This window comes from Toxoplasma gondii, chromosome XI, assembly GCF_000006565.2.
Source record: "Toxoplasma gondii ME49 chromosome XI, whole genome shotgun sequence".
NCBI classification, from domain to species: domain Eukaryota; phylum Apicomplexa; class Conoidasida; order Eucoccidiorida; family Sarcocystidae; genus Toxoplasma; species Toxoplasma gondii.
The window spans coordinates 5,362,784-5,379,064 of NC_031479.1; the positions used below are offsets into that span (position 1 = coordinate 5,362,784).

The 16,281-nt window shown below is 50.8% G+C and overlaps 1 protein-coding gene across 1 annotated transcript; it reads right to left on the reverse strand.

Annotated features, from left to right (window-relative positions):
* Positions 1-26: 26 nt before the first annotated feature.
* On the reverse strand, positions 27-13,143 carry TGME49_316520 (1,4-alpha-glucan-branching enzyme). The gene is made up of 13 exons (XM_002364776.2): positions 10,387-13,143; positions 9,714-9,831; positions 8,400-8,631; positions 7,516-7,856; positions 6,686-6,833; positions 5,808-5,920; positions 4,911-5,127; positions 4,341-4,634; positions 3,722-3,860; positions 3,029-3,229; positions 2,580-2,822; positions 2,111-2,236; positions 27-1,329 (listed from the first exon to the last, which is right to left on the reverse strand). Exons 1-13 carry the CDS (start codon positions 10,881-10,883, stop codon positions 1,080-1,082), a joined length of 2,919 nt encoding a protein of 972 aa, XP_002364817.1. The 5' UTR covers positions 10,884-13,143; the 3' UTR covers positions 27-1,079.
* Between the last annotated feature and the right edge of the window lie 3,138 nt (positions 13,144-16,281).

Here is a 16,281-nt window from a genome sequence, read left to right on the forward strand (position 1 = left end):
CTCCATCTTGGCTTTTCTTTCAGATCCTCAAGTGCGCTTCGAGTGTACATCCATATTTCTGGACACAGTATATGTTGCAGACTGTTTTCCCTCAGTCTCGGCACACGGGTCCACTACCACACCCTAAACCGCTGGCGGTGAACGGGAGTACCTCAGATTGTGGGCAGATGCACGGTGCGGGCCGAGAAGACACATCTTATGTACTCCAAGGAAATGCGCAGAAGTCTGCCTTTCTTTGGAACAGCGACGCACGGTATACAGATCTACACATACACAAAAAGAGACGACGCTCTGAGCGGCGGCCAAGGAGCTGTCCCCTCAAAAGTCACGCAGCACCAGAACACTAAGCAAATTGAAGAAAACGAGTCGCGATCCGGGTATTCATTCAGAACGTCTTGCTCGATCTTTTCTCCTCTTCCCTCCTGCTCGTGTTCACCTTTTCGATGGACAAACATGCACACATACTAGTATACGGAAGGCAATTGCGCTGCGGTCGTCGGCGTCTCCTGTTTTGTTATCGAAGCCTTTTGTTTCTGAATGCTGTTTCCAAAGGCGAAAAAGTCGACTCGCGTGGCCTGTTTTTCCTTTGGAGTGCACGGTCTCCACTCGAGTCAAAAGGGGAGAATCCACTGTCGTGGTACATCGAGAGGCTGGCGCAGTGGTCCTAATGGTGACCTCTACACCGGTGCTGTGTCATTAGACCTCTGATATTGGCTCGTCGGTATGTTACCGCTTTTCCGGAACATAAAACTGCGAGACCCAGCCTGTCGCGGTGAAGCGAAGCAATGCGTTTCCTGTAGGGCGTTGACGCGTGTGGCTACGTCCACAGCCCTTGCCCCGCCCTATGGGCTCCTGTGGCAGCACGACGAACTGAAATAGTGAGCGAGACCCAACTATGAGGTACTGCCGTCTTACACAGGCTGATCCTTCCCCGGTAAAATTTGAGCGGTTATCTAATATGCCGTGATTTGGTCTGAGAATAACCATGAAACCCTTCAGAAGAGCTCTGGTCGCAGACACAGACCTCCGAAAAACCATGCGAAACAAGAGACGATGAACGGGTTTTCACGCGCCTTCACTCATGATGCTTCCAGGTTGCCGTTGCCGCTATCCACAGCCGTTCTCTCTTCTTCCGCGCCGTTCAACTTTTCTGTCCGCTTGTCGGTTTTTCCTATATCGCCATTCGTGTTCGCGGGTGGGTCCTCCTTCGCAACTTTCTTTTTCTCCGCAGAATCCAGCCCTTTCACCTCCGGCTGAGGCTGTGGACTCTTGATGTACAGGCAACCGAATGGAGGAAGATCGAGCCATAGGCAGTACGGCCAGCCAAGTCTGAGCAACAAACAACACACGCGAGAAAGCAACACTTTCGCGGACTCGAGTTCGCTTCACACGCCACATTGGAGAGGGCTTCATATAGCAAGATTCCTGCAAAACGAAAGCGCTGAATTACTTAGCCTTCGAACACTGCGTTTCAATCTGCCGCTCCCCAAGGGTTTTCTGTTTCTACAACGAACAAGCACATCCCCGCTTTTCCATCTATGCCGCTCTGCGCTCTGTCGGTTGTCCGCAACACGCTCTGCTGCCTAGTTTTCGAAAAGGCCTAGGAATCCCACTTTATAATGTGTAACAGAGAGTCTGCCTTCAGCTGAAATCTAATTGACATTGCATGCCTAGTGACTGGAAGAACCTTTCATTCGTCATCAACATTCCCGTTTCGTCAGCTCCAGCTCGTTGCGCCGCTTTTCCCTTGTTTCTCATCGCTTAGAGAGACTTCCACGAAGTCTCTCAACTGGACTATCTAACTGAGCCCATTAAAAGACAGAGCGTCGAGAAAACACAGATCAAAGACTCTTTTGCTCCACAGTTTCGTCCTTGGCATGCGTGCACCTTACATCGACCCGCTGCTTCCGATCTGAGAAATCTGCGTTGTGCCCGTGCCCAGTCCTGTTTCTTCCACGGAAGCCACACACAAAGAGACTCGGCGCACCCCAGCGAGTCTGTACTCTGCGGTTTCAATCGAAGAAGAAATTTTGAGGCTCGAAGTTAGACAGAAACACTGTCCCCATCTACTTGCACCTATTTTCGTAAGCAAAGCACACGCCACGCTCACCGTCCGCCTTGAGTGGTGTGGACTCGCGAAAGATTTCCCGGACCGACCATGCCGCCCGCGTATCTCCAGTCGTCAGAGTTCAAGATGACCTCCCACTCTCCACCGTGCGGGACTCCGATAGGGTAGCTGAGAGGGGGGAAGAACAACAAGTACAACCTCTCCACCACCTGCAACTCATGCATCCTCTACTTACAGTGTCGCACTGTAACAATACATGGTCTAGCTAGCATCACCGTGTTCTTGGCGCCAGCTGCTTGTACATAAAATAGGATCAGTTCCCTGCACCACCGTACAGTAGAGTTTCGGAGGCCAACGATGGAGAGGAGGGGGAGTAACTGACAGAGTAACGACCCCATTTCTCCGGCTGTGTCGTGGAGATTTTGATGGCAGGGAGTGCAAGAAGCCGGTCGCTCTGCAAGGTCTACACGCTTTCTCTCTGTTTCTCTCTGCATGACTGTTCCTCGCTCACCGGTAATAGACATTCGGCGAGAAGTTACAAACAACCAGGATGTCGTTGTACCAGTCCATGTAGGATCGGAGGAAGGCAATAACACAGTCTTTGCTATTGTCGCAGTCGGTCCACTTGAAGTTCCACGGCTCGTCGTCTCCCGCATGCAGCGCCTTGTGATGGACGTATACCGCCAAGAGGTCGGAAACCCAAATGCACAGTTTCTTTCGAAGTTCTTCTTCGCCTTCGTGCCAGTCAACAGACCTAAAAAATCACAAAACGCCAGGACGCACGAAATGCTAAACAAACGCCGAACTTGAGTTTTCTCTCGAGACCCTGAAACTCTACACACGTGCGTTTGAGCCTTGCCTTTCCCGGATACTGTCAAACCGGTGCATGCAGCTGCGTTCACCGACAACACTTCCGTTTCAGTGCATTCCGCAACCCCAGTTCGAGGCTTGGGTTCTCACCTGTTGTCTTTCCACTCTCTTCCTTGTCCGATTTCGGCGCCCATGAAGATGAGGGGTCGGCCGGGGGATCCAACCTGGTACCCGAACAGTGTCTTCAGCGTTTTGATTCGATCTTCAAACGGACTGCCTGCAAAACCGCACTTGTCCAGCAGAGAGCCCTTTCCGCTGACCACCTCGTCGTGCGACAGCGGGAGAATCCACCTGCAGGAAAAACCAAGAAAACGCCCAGTTCAGAAGAAACGCCTGTTTCTCTGCACTTTCACCTGGGCTCCTCACGCGCGTCAAACAAATTGCTTCTACCCCGAGCGTGGAAGTCGGCACCAAACATATATCACCAAGTTGTACCTTTCAGAAGGGCAAACTGCTCTCACCCTTTGTACTAGTTAAAAATGACGACCAAAGCCTCCTGTATTAAATACTCTGACGTTGAACGAAATGCATGACCACTCGTCATTCCTGTTGGGATGTATCGGCAGCGTTTCCAAAGACACGGTAGGCACCTCTACCCACCACTGCGTCCTGTCTGCCTATTTCCACCGCAGTTCAGTGAATGGACGAACGGAAACCCAAGACAACAGTGCCCCGGAGCAGAAACCACGCATGCATCTACGCGAATATCTCAGGTGTGTACACGCAAACGAAACGGTCGCGATTTCCGAAGATCCTTCTCCTCGGCACGAGGTTCACACTCACTTTTCGTGTGCCATGTACAGCCCTCGGAAAGTCAGTTTGTTGTGACAAGCTGGCTCTGGTCTCTTGTAGAGAGGCAGACACAAGTAGCTCAGCGTGTCGTTCATCCATCCAAGATCCCATTTGGCGTCGAAGCCGAGGCCTTTGAACAAAAGATAAACATCCCGATACTTTTCTGAGGGGACCATGAAAAACGCGTCTCGCTAAATACACACATGAACCCCCTCTTAGAGAGGTACACCCCACACATCTTCTTTGATGTTCTTAGGCGCTCCCTCTCCACAATGCCACGCCCACAGGGAGAAATCGATGCAAAAAACACACCTGCTCTCCATCTCTTCCCCTTCCCTCTCCCCTAAAAAAATACCTTCCTCCTGCTTTTCTTCTCAGCCTTTCTCTACTCTCTTCCCTCCTGTCTGTCTCTTTTCTGAGTATCTGCTGCCTGTCAATCTTTCTTCTCCCCTCCAGCTTCACCCTGGCCACTTTCTTTCTCTGTTGTCTCTAGTTCGGTTTGATTTGTCTGTGCTCCGCTTGTCAGAGTTCCCCTGGTTTGTGTCTTCCCCCTTCTGCCCACTTTCTGTCCAGTGGTTGCCCCCTCGTGCTTGCAGACTTTGATGTCTACCTTTTTCCTTGTCAGTGACGCCTTGCCAGCTGGTGCTCTCTTCAGCCATCGTGAAGACGCCCGGAAACTCTTGGTGGACGACCCAGTTGAGCTCTTGGAGGAGAGACATGGCCTGCAGATTCGCGTCTCCGCCGAACTCGTTCGGCAGCCAGTCGCCCGGCTCTCTCTGGTGGTTTTTGTACAGCATCGAAGAGACGGCGTCGATGCGCAGGCCGTCTATGTGGTAGCGCCGCAGCCAGTGGTACGCAGCTCCCAACAGAAAAGAGCGAACTTCGCTTCGCCGAAAGTTGAAGACTGAGGCGAAACGAAAACAACGAGCGAGTTCTGGAGCACGTCCACGGAGGAGACACATCAATCGCTCTACAGGTCAAATCCCAAGTCGTTCCACCTTCCACAGAGACAGGAGCAGCAGCACGATCTCCGCTTCGTTACGCGAACGCGGACAAGAGAAGGGGCGCGCAAAAAAAACGGTCTGTCCACAGTACTTCATTTTTTGTAGAGCACGATCAGGACAACTAGAACATTCGTTCTTGCGCGAGAGACGCAACATTTGGATTTCGACGTACTTACCGAGAGTTCCCCACATTTTATGTTCGCCTTCACGAGGGTCTGCATATTCATAGCAGGGCTCTCCGTCATAGCGAGCCAAGCCCCAGGAGTCTTTGCAAAAATGTGCGGGGACGAAATCGAGGAAGACGCCGATCCCGCTCTGATGCAGCTTGTCCACGAGGTACTTGAAGTCGTCGGGACTTCCGAGGCGACTGTAGGGCGCGTATAAACCTGTGACCTAAAGGGCCGAAGACGAGTTTCTCAGCGCGAATGCGTGCGAGCGACAAGGAGCACAAGAACGACAGACTCCCAACAAAGACAGGTCTCTGAGCGCTAGATCAAGTAAGGGACTCGGAACGTAAGTGCAGCAAGACCCAGAGCAGCAAGCAAAGAGACAGAGTGTACGCAAACGTGGATCGCGAGAGAAATGCGAAGCGGCACAAACACTCACACGATGCCCATATGTGCGTAAGCAAAACATCACCACGCGAAGAGCTACACAGTCAGATGCACATGGACGCCGAGAGTCGTGCGTATTCGAAAGCCCTATGAAAACACATGGAAAAGGATGTGTGACGTGAAATAACGTTGCTACGACTCCTGATGGATCTCCCAACATGGGGGGAAATGCCCTTCAACGGAAGACAGACGGCCAAGTCACCGGAAGACACGTTTGATGTACACCGAACCTACACGACCTAGACACTCGTGGACAACGCGAACATGCCCCGATTGTTGCCTGCACAGATTCACGCTCGCATATACATACTGAAGAGCTAGGTGACTGTTTCCATACAGCAATACACATATGTATATATATGGGAAGAAAGACAAAAACACCCTTGGAATGGAAGTACGTATGGCCATTGGAGATCTGTAGAGACAAAGAGGACAATCCAAAATGAGTTTCTTTCGCACCTGGTACCCCCAAGAGCCTTCGAAGGGATGGTGAGCGAGAGGCAGGAACTCTACGTGTGTGAAGTTCATGGTTTTCACATGGCGCACGAGCCGGTCTGCGAGTTCTCGATAAGCTGTACCCAAAAATGACAACGAAACGCCACACTTGTCCTATGCAGTTCTTCTTCCCCAGTTCGCAACTGAGCCTGAATCCACGCGGAAATCACTGAGGATACGGGGGCTTCTTTGTATCAATCTATCTTGCGGGTGCGGAAGTCGTTCTTCCAAGAATTCCTGCGATCTGTGACTTCTGAGTACCATTAGGTTCTGTGCTAGTAACTCAAACCATCTGTTCCGCATTTGGTAGGGATCTGGCTTCGCCAATATGCCCTCCAATGAATTTTAAGATGCAGCAGTCCAAGCTCTAAGGATTCCGCCTCTGGAGGCAAATGGTCTTAGCCACAGCGTTGCGCAGATCCCCTCGCCTTTATCTGGACAACGTACAGTATTTTCTAAAACTCTACTATCATGGAAAAGAGTTTTTACCAGATTGGAACACGTCAACCAGCGCACTGGAAGCGAATGAGTTCACGGTGAATTCGAAACCTCAGGCGCATCATTTGCAAACATGAACGAAGCCAGCGGAAATGGAAAAAGCACATCGACGGACACCCGAAAATGAAGAAACCACAACCTCGGCGACCTAAACTGCTCCACAAGGTTCCCCACGCATACAAAGGGGTGAACCTACTGTACAAACATCTCACTGCCTGCGTGTGGACAAGCCGATGTGTGAGCTTTAGAGAGAAGGCATTACGGACATAAAGATCATAGCTACAGCAATGTGACTCTAGTCTTTTAAGGAAGAAGCGGTTGCAAGCATCCGTTTTGCGCCTTACAAAGGTAAGTGTTGTTGTCGCCACGCATCCAGCTAGGGAGATGCACTTCGTATATCGCCATGGGTTGTCTGCGAAGAAGATCTTCTTCCCCCAACTGCTTCCTCCGAGACATCCACGCCTGGTCATTCCACACGAAGCGCTCCTCCGGCTGCACATGGAATCCACGAAAAATCCCAGAATTCAGAATGTCAGAAAACCGAGTGTCTCTCAGACTCTATGTCCAACAATCCATGTCCCGGCCACCTTATACACGCGCATGTATCTTCTTTTTAGCTAACTCTCTACGTATATGCATACACTTGGTTGCATCATACAGGTAAACATCAATAGAGTTATAAACATTTTATCTGCCTTGCATGTACACATATGCATATGTACAAGGCGTCCGCCTCTAGAGCTCTCTGGCTGTGTCTCTGGAGAACGGGTGGAAACGCGCAGACCTTGCCTCTGGATGCGCCCCAGAAAAAGACTGCAAAGAAGCCCCGAACCAAGTCGACGCCTCTCAGAACCCTATGCCATGAACCGTTTGATCCACCACAACGGACCTCCACACAAATCACAAACATATTCATGTACTGCAAGTACGTACCGGTTACTTTTACATGTGCATTCAACTGCGTATGGAGGTGCTGCCTGCGAGACCACACGGGAGAAAAAGGAATGCAAAGCCCACCAACAAGCCTACGTAGACATATATAAATACTGATATATACACATATATACATGTATATATATACATATGTATATATGGAGATATATACATATAGAGATCTGGACAGATAGGTTTCGTCGTTGATGTATCCAGAGTGGGTGGTTTGTTCGTGCTTTACCTTGCGAAATGCGTCATCGCATGCACTGATGATGCTCGCGGTTTTGGGTGGGATTTCGAACTCTTGTGCATATGGGTCGATTTTGATGACGTCGAGGCCGCCTCGTGTGTGGATGCGGTAGCCGTACTTTTCGCCTGCGCCGATGTCAGGCACGAACAGCTCCCAAACGCCGAATTCGACTCTTCGCCTCATCGGGTGTGCGCGGCCATCCCAGGCGTTCCAGTCTCCCACAACGCTCACGAAGCAGGCGCTCGGCGCCCACACTGCGAAGCGGACGCCGCGAATGCCTTCCACCGTCAACATGTGTGAACCCATCAAGTTGTCGACATGCCAACATGAACCTGCAGAAAGCACGAACCGCACTCAGGACGTCTCGAGAGACAGGCAACTGCCGGGCACAGAGAGCTACAGACGCGTGAAGAAGGGAGACGGCGGGAGAGTGGGCGAGGGGAACGCGGGAGATCGGGCGACAGAGCCAGAGAGGGGAACAGAGGCTGACAGACAGAGAGAGAGGGAGAGATTCAGCGACACAGCAAGAGAGACTCATGGAGGGGGTGGGGAAGAGAGGCAAGCAGGAGGAAATGTAGAGGTAGGTAGAGAGAGAGAGGTGAAAACAGAGCGAGACCGTTCGAGAGTCAGGTGACACCGGTAGATTTGTATAGCCTTAGATAACGATGCAGACACCCGAAATCCCAAAAGCTCGATAAGGATACGCGCACATGCACACAGAATGCCCACATGTACTTTGACCCGGATCGGAGTTGAGACATGTCCAGATCCACCAACGCAGCATCCTCCAAACATGCGGAAGTACGCATGCATAAGCGCATTTACAATCACTAGCTCGATATGCATATTTAGAAAACGTTTGCCATGACTCTTACCAGACTGGAAAAGTTCGAGGTCAAAGCGCGGAAGAAGGACGCCGAAGTTGTAAGTGTCGTGGGCGACGCGTTCCTCGTTCGTCTCGTCTCCCTCGTATACACAGAGGAGCTCATACTTGAATGTCACAGGAGAGTCGTCACTCTCCAGGATCTCCCCAGGCTTCGACTGGGTCGCCTTACAGGGCGACGACGCTGTCTCCTTTTCTGAGGCGAGACGGTGGACAACGAAGGCCTACTCGGCAGCAGAGGAGACAAAGGCCAAACTTCTCTTTGTCGGCATCCGCTCGCAACAGCGTGCTGTGTGGAGTCTTGTCACAAGACAACACACAGATGTACAACTGAATTCCACTGACTATTGTTCGAGTCATGCAGACCGGGATCGCGGAGCACTACAACGATGCATCTGAAGGATATCGAAGTGGCAGAGTAACTCTATGCATTGACACAACAAACACAATCATATACTATGCATGTACATATATATATATATATATATACATACATATATGTAAATGTATATGTTGGCATGTGCGTCCCTTTCTCCATGCACACTCAGATAGAAGGACGCAAATAGTTCCAAACGGCCACGAGTTCTCCCGCGTTCTTTATAGAAAAGGAAATATACGTCTATACGCCTATATATATACATACAGATATATATATATACAGATATATATATAAATATATGTCGGAATATCGGCGCTCATGTCGATGGGTTTCAAGATAGAAGCGTACACAAAACGACGGTGGATACGTTAAGGAACTGGAGGCGTCGATAGACGAGAGACTGGCATGGAGCAACCGCTTGGGGTTGCTTCCGGCATCTCCATTATATCCACGTGGGCATGTGCAACTCCACCCAAATGCGTATCTTGTTGCTATCGATCTCAGACGATGGAGTCCTCGAAAATTTCTCCGTTATGTAGTGGGAGACCTACGACCCCCATCAGCTCTCAACGGGACAGAGGAAAACACGGGGAAGAAACAGGTGTACGCTAAGCAACCAACCACTAGCTTGTTGCATCTGAAGTGCATGCATCTTTCACCCTTGATTTCAGTCTGCAACGCGTCTGTTCTACACTGAGGTGCATTCGTGAAATACATCCACTACTATTCAAACATACATACATACATGCATGCATTCATACATACATACATACATAGTTATGAACGTATACGGGTATGGATAGATAAACCGAGGTAGGGAGGTACGTGTGTGTGAACGTAAATCTGCATTTTAAGCGAAGAAAGTGCTTGCGGCATTGACTTCTTATGGAGCCGTATGACAATGTTTCTCTCCAGGAGAGGATTTACCTTCTGGAAGAGGAAGTCTGCGCGTTTCTCCATTGGCACCGGCTCCTCAGTGGCCACCACACACTCGGAGCACTCAAGGGCCCTCAGACGAATGGTCTTGGCATTTCGAATCCAGGCTCTGCAAGGAAAAGATGCGAGATAGAGAGGAATCCCTGAAGCCGAGGAAGATTCGAGAGAGACCTGAAGAGGCTGTAAGGCTTGATGTGTCTGGAGGTCTCGCCCCTGCCGCAGGCGAGATACTCCGATCGGGACAGAGGCCACCGGGTCGCAGGTGACAGCCCCATTTTCACGCGAAACTCGAGCGCAGAGTTGAACGCGCGACAGAAACAAATAAACTCCCAGAAAAAACGGAAGAGAGGAAGGAAGATAGAACGCGAAAAGTCGATGCACAGATATGTGTATCTATGTTTTTTATCTGTGAATATATATGTAAACGCCGAGACTGAGACCGGGAAACGGGGGTTTGAACCGTCGTCCACGAGCGTTAGATGATATCGTCTTGCATTTGGGTGATTCCACCTACGGTCGCCTTGCGGACAGAGAGTCAAGGACAGCCGTTGCGACACTGCTGTGAGTGGATTTCTTCCATGATTCCGACGCGTTGGTTTCTGCGTCCTCAACATGACGGCCATTTGGCGTCCTCTTCTGACGCGTCCGGACACTGAACACTCACCTGACAATGAGGATCTTTTCCTTCTGCCCGCCTTTCACTTCGTGACAGCCCAAGACGCCGAAAGGGTCGCCGTGGTGAGCTTTGTGCAGAAGGTGGACGTCGTGTTCGGACAACGAGGAGCCTTGGGGGAGGTCCTTCAGTGGCACACCCACGTACTTGACGCTTCGACGGCCTTCTCCTTTTGCAGGGGCGCCTGCCTCCTCGCGGACCTCGTCGGATGTCCCCTTGGCGCCGTCGGTCTCGGCGCCGTCGCCCATGCAGCGGCCATGTCCACGAGCCGCTCCGCAACGGAGGCCTCCAACGACGTCCAAAGAGCTCCCGCGCGGGGAATCTGCGGCGACGGCGCAGTCGAACATGTTCGTGTGAGGCGGCTCCTTCGGGCCGGCGGAAGGCAGGTACTTCCCCGGGACGCAGTCGACACCGGAGGAGCGCTGAACTGCAGCGTACTCTTCCTCGTGCTGCTTCTCCACCGTTCGAAAAACCTTCGCCTTCTCCATCTTCTCCTGACTGAGGTGACCTCCGAAGCTGGAGACAGGCTTCCGTCGCTTCAGCTCTTGCCCGGGTGAGGCACAGAGAAACGTGACTGTCTTATGGAAGAGGCCCTGAGAGGAAATCTGGCACCCCGAAGCTCGTTGTTGAGAGACGCTCGCGAGTCCAAAACCATAGCTTTGCCGCAGGATTTCCCCAAAAAACCACCACACAACGACGTTTTCTGCAAGTGTCGACCCTGTGGAGACGCGAAGTCTGTCAACTACGAAGTGGGTGAGAAATCTGCACCAGTCTGAACGCCTCTCCGTCCCGTCGATCTTCGGGGCCTCAAGGAAACGCCCAGGATTCTTCCGGAGCGGGGATGAGCTCGAAAGTCGTTGGGGTCAAAGCTGTGTCGGTTTAGTGGACGAAGAAGAGAACAGCCCGGCAGCAGGGTTCAAGTAGGTCGCTGGAAAACGCTTCGATTCTCCACTCAGGACACAAAATTGGAAAAAAAATAAAGACGCCGACGCCAGCGACATGGCTCGGCCTCTCAGCGAGCTTCCGATCGGAAGAAACACAAGAAATACGGAGGAAGAGCGAAAAAACCAAAGACGGAAGCAACGAGAAAAGGGAGAATAGGAAGGAGAAAGAGCGAAGCGCAAACGAAGGAAAAACACGACGAAAGAGGAAAGTCAAACAGACAGAACCTCGTGAAGGGGCAGGGGGACAAGGTGAAGACACGGGGAGTTCGACGAACTAAAAAAGTGCAGAGTTCCTTTTCTCTGTCTGTCTGAAGCTACGCACTGGAAACGTTCTTCTCTCAAAATACCACAGACCACAGGAGCGAAGAGAATCTAGAACTTCAATTTTCTTGCGGAGGCCATGATGTTGAGTGCATGAGAGTTAAGCTGGAAAGCAAGCGGGTCCTGAGAGACGGAAAAAAGGCAACGAGCTGTCGACAGAGAAACGGAGGAACGAGAAACCCGTTGCTGTTTCTCAGAGCAGCGAAATCAATCCTCACATCCCAGAAACGGTATCAGGGACACCGATATATATATATATATGCATATTATATATATACATATATATATACCTTCACCCAGTAACCCATGCATGTCTCTGCATGTGAATATCGGGCTACCAATATATCCATGTCAGCCGTGGTAGACGGAGACAGGAGGCATCGGAGTTTCGTGTGTTTCCATGCGTTCAGCGAGAGAAAGAGCTCCGTGTCTGGTGTGTGTGCCAGACGGGAGGAAAATCCAGGATTGTTTCTACGAAAAAAAACGCAATAGAGCTCAGAAGGAGTGTCGCGTGACGAGAGTTCCAGAACAAAGTCACTGCGGACTGAAAATCCGCTTGTCCACTATCTTTTACAAAGGAAGGTTGCGAAGAGACACAAGAGAGCATGGAGGCTGTCTTCCCGGTCTTTGCAGCAAGTGGGTCATCTATGGCGGTGAGAGACACGCTCGGCGTCGAGTGAAAACGAGGTGCAGAGACTCACAAGCAAAAGACAGAGTTCCCTGGGAGTGGACGACATTTAGATCCGGGAAATGTTTACCAACAGTTTTTTTCCTCGAGACCATAGCCGTCAAAACTCTAGACTTTTCGTGCATTCGAAAGTTCTGTGCACGGCAGCCGGCAGCTCACGAAACGGGACCTAGACACGTCCGGCGAGAGCGCGGCACTGACGATCGAAGGAGTCCTTTGTTTGTGCAAGAAATCCCGAAAACTGGAGCGATATTGAAACAAAACTGGGAGTTTTCTTTGCAGGAAGTCTCGATAAAGGCGGAAAAAAGCTGTCGAAGCTGTGCCTCGAGGCCCGGCGTGTTTTCGGAGACGAAAGCGAAGAAAGGTATGAATAGATGACCCGGAAAGTCGAAAATAAACGCCAAGATCGGACGGAAAAGAGAGTGCGAGAGCAGGGCAATTCGCGGAAAAGGCGCGAAAAAGAGCTAAACACACTCGCCAGAAAAGTAGCTCAGAGGCGCAGTTCTTCTGCCTGCATTTCCACGCAAGCGAAGAGCTTCCTTTGCAAGAGACACCGGCTGTTTTTTGAGGAGACGAGACGAGCAAAAAAGAGAAAGGCAAAGACTCGACAGCCAGATTGAGAAGCGCACTTTTGGCTGTCGACGAAGCGCGTTTTTTTTTCGCGAAAATCTGCACGCGTGAAAGGACGCCGCCCAGGTGTTCGGGAGTCTCGACAGGACCGGGATGAAAAGAAAGTGAAAATCCGGAATTTGCAGTTCCGAAAAACTGTGTAACGCGACAAACCGAGCCACGAGGGGCCTTGAAACATACGGAAACAGGCGCCCTGTGCAAAAAAGATAGAAAAGGGGGACAGGAAGAGACACCTGGATATGTGTGTGCCGGCTCCGACACCCGGTCGTCGTCCACACCTGCGCAACAGTCGAGGAGACACAGTCCAGAACAGTATCGAACCAGTCACGCCAGCATGAGCAGCTGCGAAAAATACCTTTCACTTTTTAGAAGTAAACGAAAACCCTTCAATGCTCAACGCGTTTCACCTCAAGAAAGTCGCCGAAAAGCTCAACAGTCTCACACCAGCCCTCTATCCGGTGACACGCATCAACAGGAACTGCATGCCGGCGCATATATATATGTATATATATATGCTGTTTAGATGTATATGTTTGGCATTTTATAGGGTTGACGCATATGTGTTTGATAGCATGATGCGTGAGAGCTGTTGTGGAGGAACGATGCAGGGGTTGCATATTTTTATCCGTACTGCGACTGTTGGTATAGGGACATGTTATGAATCTGCGTCCCGCTTTACACGTACGGATACTGGAAGGAAATCACGGATGGAAAGAAAAAAGCAAACGCAACTCTGACTGTAAATCCAGCCGTGTTTCTCTCTTGTCTAGGCAGAACAACGTGCCTAGCTGCGCTCGCTTCGCTGGCGTTCTTGTTGGCCTTGCATTGCATCTGGCCGTCGGAGTTACTGCAGCTGCAAGAGGTTAGGAAACGCCGTCATGAGCGGCATTTGTCAGGCTGAGCGGTTCCAGAAACGAGAAAGGCAGATTGTATGCGCGTTTTGTTTATATTATATATCTCGTAGCCAAACAGTTTTGGGGGGAGTTCCCGTTAGCGGTTTCTCACGAGTGTCTCCAGCGATTTTCTCCTCTCAGATTTCGAGACGGATTCTGACAATGGACCGACAAGCGCAGAAATGAGGAATTGAGAACAAGGCACAATCCGACAAACCTTGTGTCGTGATCCGAACGCGCTTTTTGAGATAGAAGAATGTTGACTCTCTGTCGCCTCCACAAGAATTCCACGTCTCGTTCATGAATTGTAGTTTCGTGATGAATATTTTCGTAGCCGTGTCGAACGGTCTTCGGTGGTCAGTCTACGATTCTGGACATCGGTTATAGCTGTGTCGTAGACTGCCTAGTGTGGGTAGCAAAGAGAGTACGCTTTCTGAGCCTGGCCTCGGGCGCACGGGGAGTGGAAACAACCACCTTGTCGACGATGGAGTCGCTCTGTGAATGGTGCTGTGGACTCACAACATCTCTTTCTTCGGAAACCTGCCTGTGGGTGCCTGAGAAAAGAGCGAGATGATTGTTGCTCGATTCATGCGGACCTTTATGCCAGTCAACGCAGGGGAAAACCATCAAGCTCGGTCGCCAAGTGGCCCCTAAAGATACAATATTCCCAGGTGCTCCAGTAGGTTGTCCCTCCTCCGCGAGTGCAATTACACCTTACCCACTAGATTCGAAGGGAAGAGTTTATATCGTGGAGGCTGCACAAAATTTAAAGCCAATTTTGGTGGACATCATGTCGTGAACGCAGTCGGCTACCGCTGGAAACCTGACCAAAATGATCAACTGACACTTGCTTGGACGGTGGAGAACTCCAGATCCTCGCACGAGGGTCTCTAAGAAATTTGTGCCAATCGCCGGCCTTTTCCACCGCACAAATAGTCCGATTCTTTGTTCGGTTGTGTCGGGAATTCCTATGCAAGTCAACCGTATCAAAAGCACACATTTAGTCGTTAGGAAGCAATCATTCGATATCTATTAGATTCACCCTACGAAAGGCAAGATAAACGGCGAAAGAATTCCACTCCCCATATGCTAGTTTTCTGATCACTGCACCGTCGTACCACGAATAAACGTCTGTGAGACAGGATCTCACTCCTGTTCAGAAGTTTCGTAACGATGGAGAAATGTACCTCGCCGGACTCGAGTGTCTGCGAGAGAAATCAGCGTTTCCTAATCCACCTTTGGAATTGTTCCTCGCATCTGAGCCGACGTTTTATCTTGCTGGTGACACGGTCGGCCACAGCATTTCCGAACAGAAACCGGCAGTTCCAAACTTCCCCGCAAGAACGTAGTCTTCTCGTAAGTCTAGTGGCCTTCTTGCTCAAACGGGAGAGTTCGTGTGTATCACGACACGAAGCCCCCGAATGGGATTTTCTTCAACCACAGAGGCTTTCCAAAGAGGCTGAAATGTGAAACTCCCCGGCGTGCGTGCTTAGAAACCCCACTGTATCATGCGTTCTAGGAAGTCGAGCTGCAGCTCTCGGTGGCAGATCTATGATTATCGCCGTAGAAAGAAGGCGTGAAGACAGCATGATCTGGAAGTGCGGGCGTCCCTAGCTTCTGGTTCCATTTTTAGTTGAATTACGACTTCCCTGCGTTTCTTAGTGCCAAAGACAAGACGCCGTGCGCCTCTTCAGCCGCTGAAATGGCGCCGTGAAAGCCGCGATCACGCCTGAGATTTACCTGTGTACACGTGGGTGTAGGTAACGGTAAATCTTGACACTCAATACCAGTCTCCTCTGATCTTCCTATCCCCTGTGTGCCTTGTTGTTTGTTCTGCGTGGCTCATCCTTGTTGAACCGACGCACCGCATAAAACTACGGGTGCTTTTTCGACTTCGAACAACAGCTGCAGTACGTGCGAGCTTCGAACTCCGGCTCTGTCTGTGTGCGAATTCAGAAACAAGGACAACGGGAACCCATCCAGTTGGTAAACAGGGGCCAGTTCAACAAGAATCCGCGTGTGCCGTCCAGACCAACATCAAGGAGGAGACCACCGAACTGCAATCGCTGTTTGCACAGCGTGCTTACGGCCGGTGGATTCAGCTACACAATATGGTCAGATTCCTGTTAGTCGATTCTCTTTCGACTTGTTTAGGCTGCCTTTCTGGTCTCCCGTTTGAGTTTGTGCGTGTGTGTTGATTGCAGTGGACTATGAAAATACGCAAAGGCGTTTACTTGCTCGATTCCTACACACACTTTCTCAAGTCTCCTTCCTCTCTCCAAGATGCACAGAGATGTACCTGTAGCTCGAACTTTTTTTCGCGGGCGTCGTCCCTGCACACTGGCCTTTGCTGCATGCGTTTTTTGTCTTTCAGACGACGGGGGCTCGCAGGAAACTCCACGAACGTGTG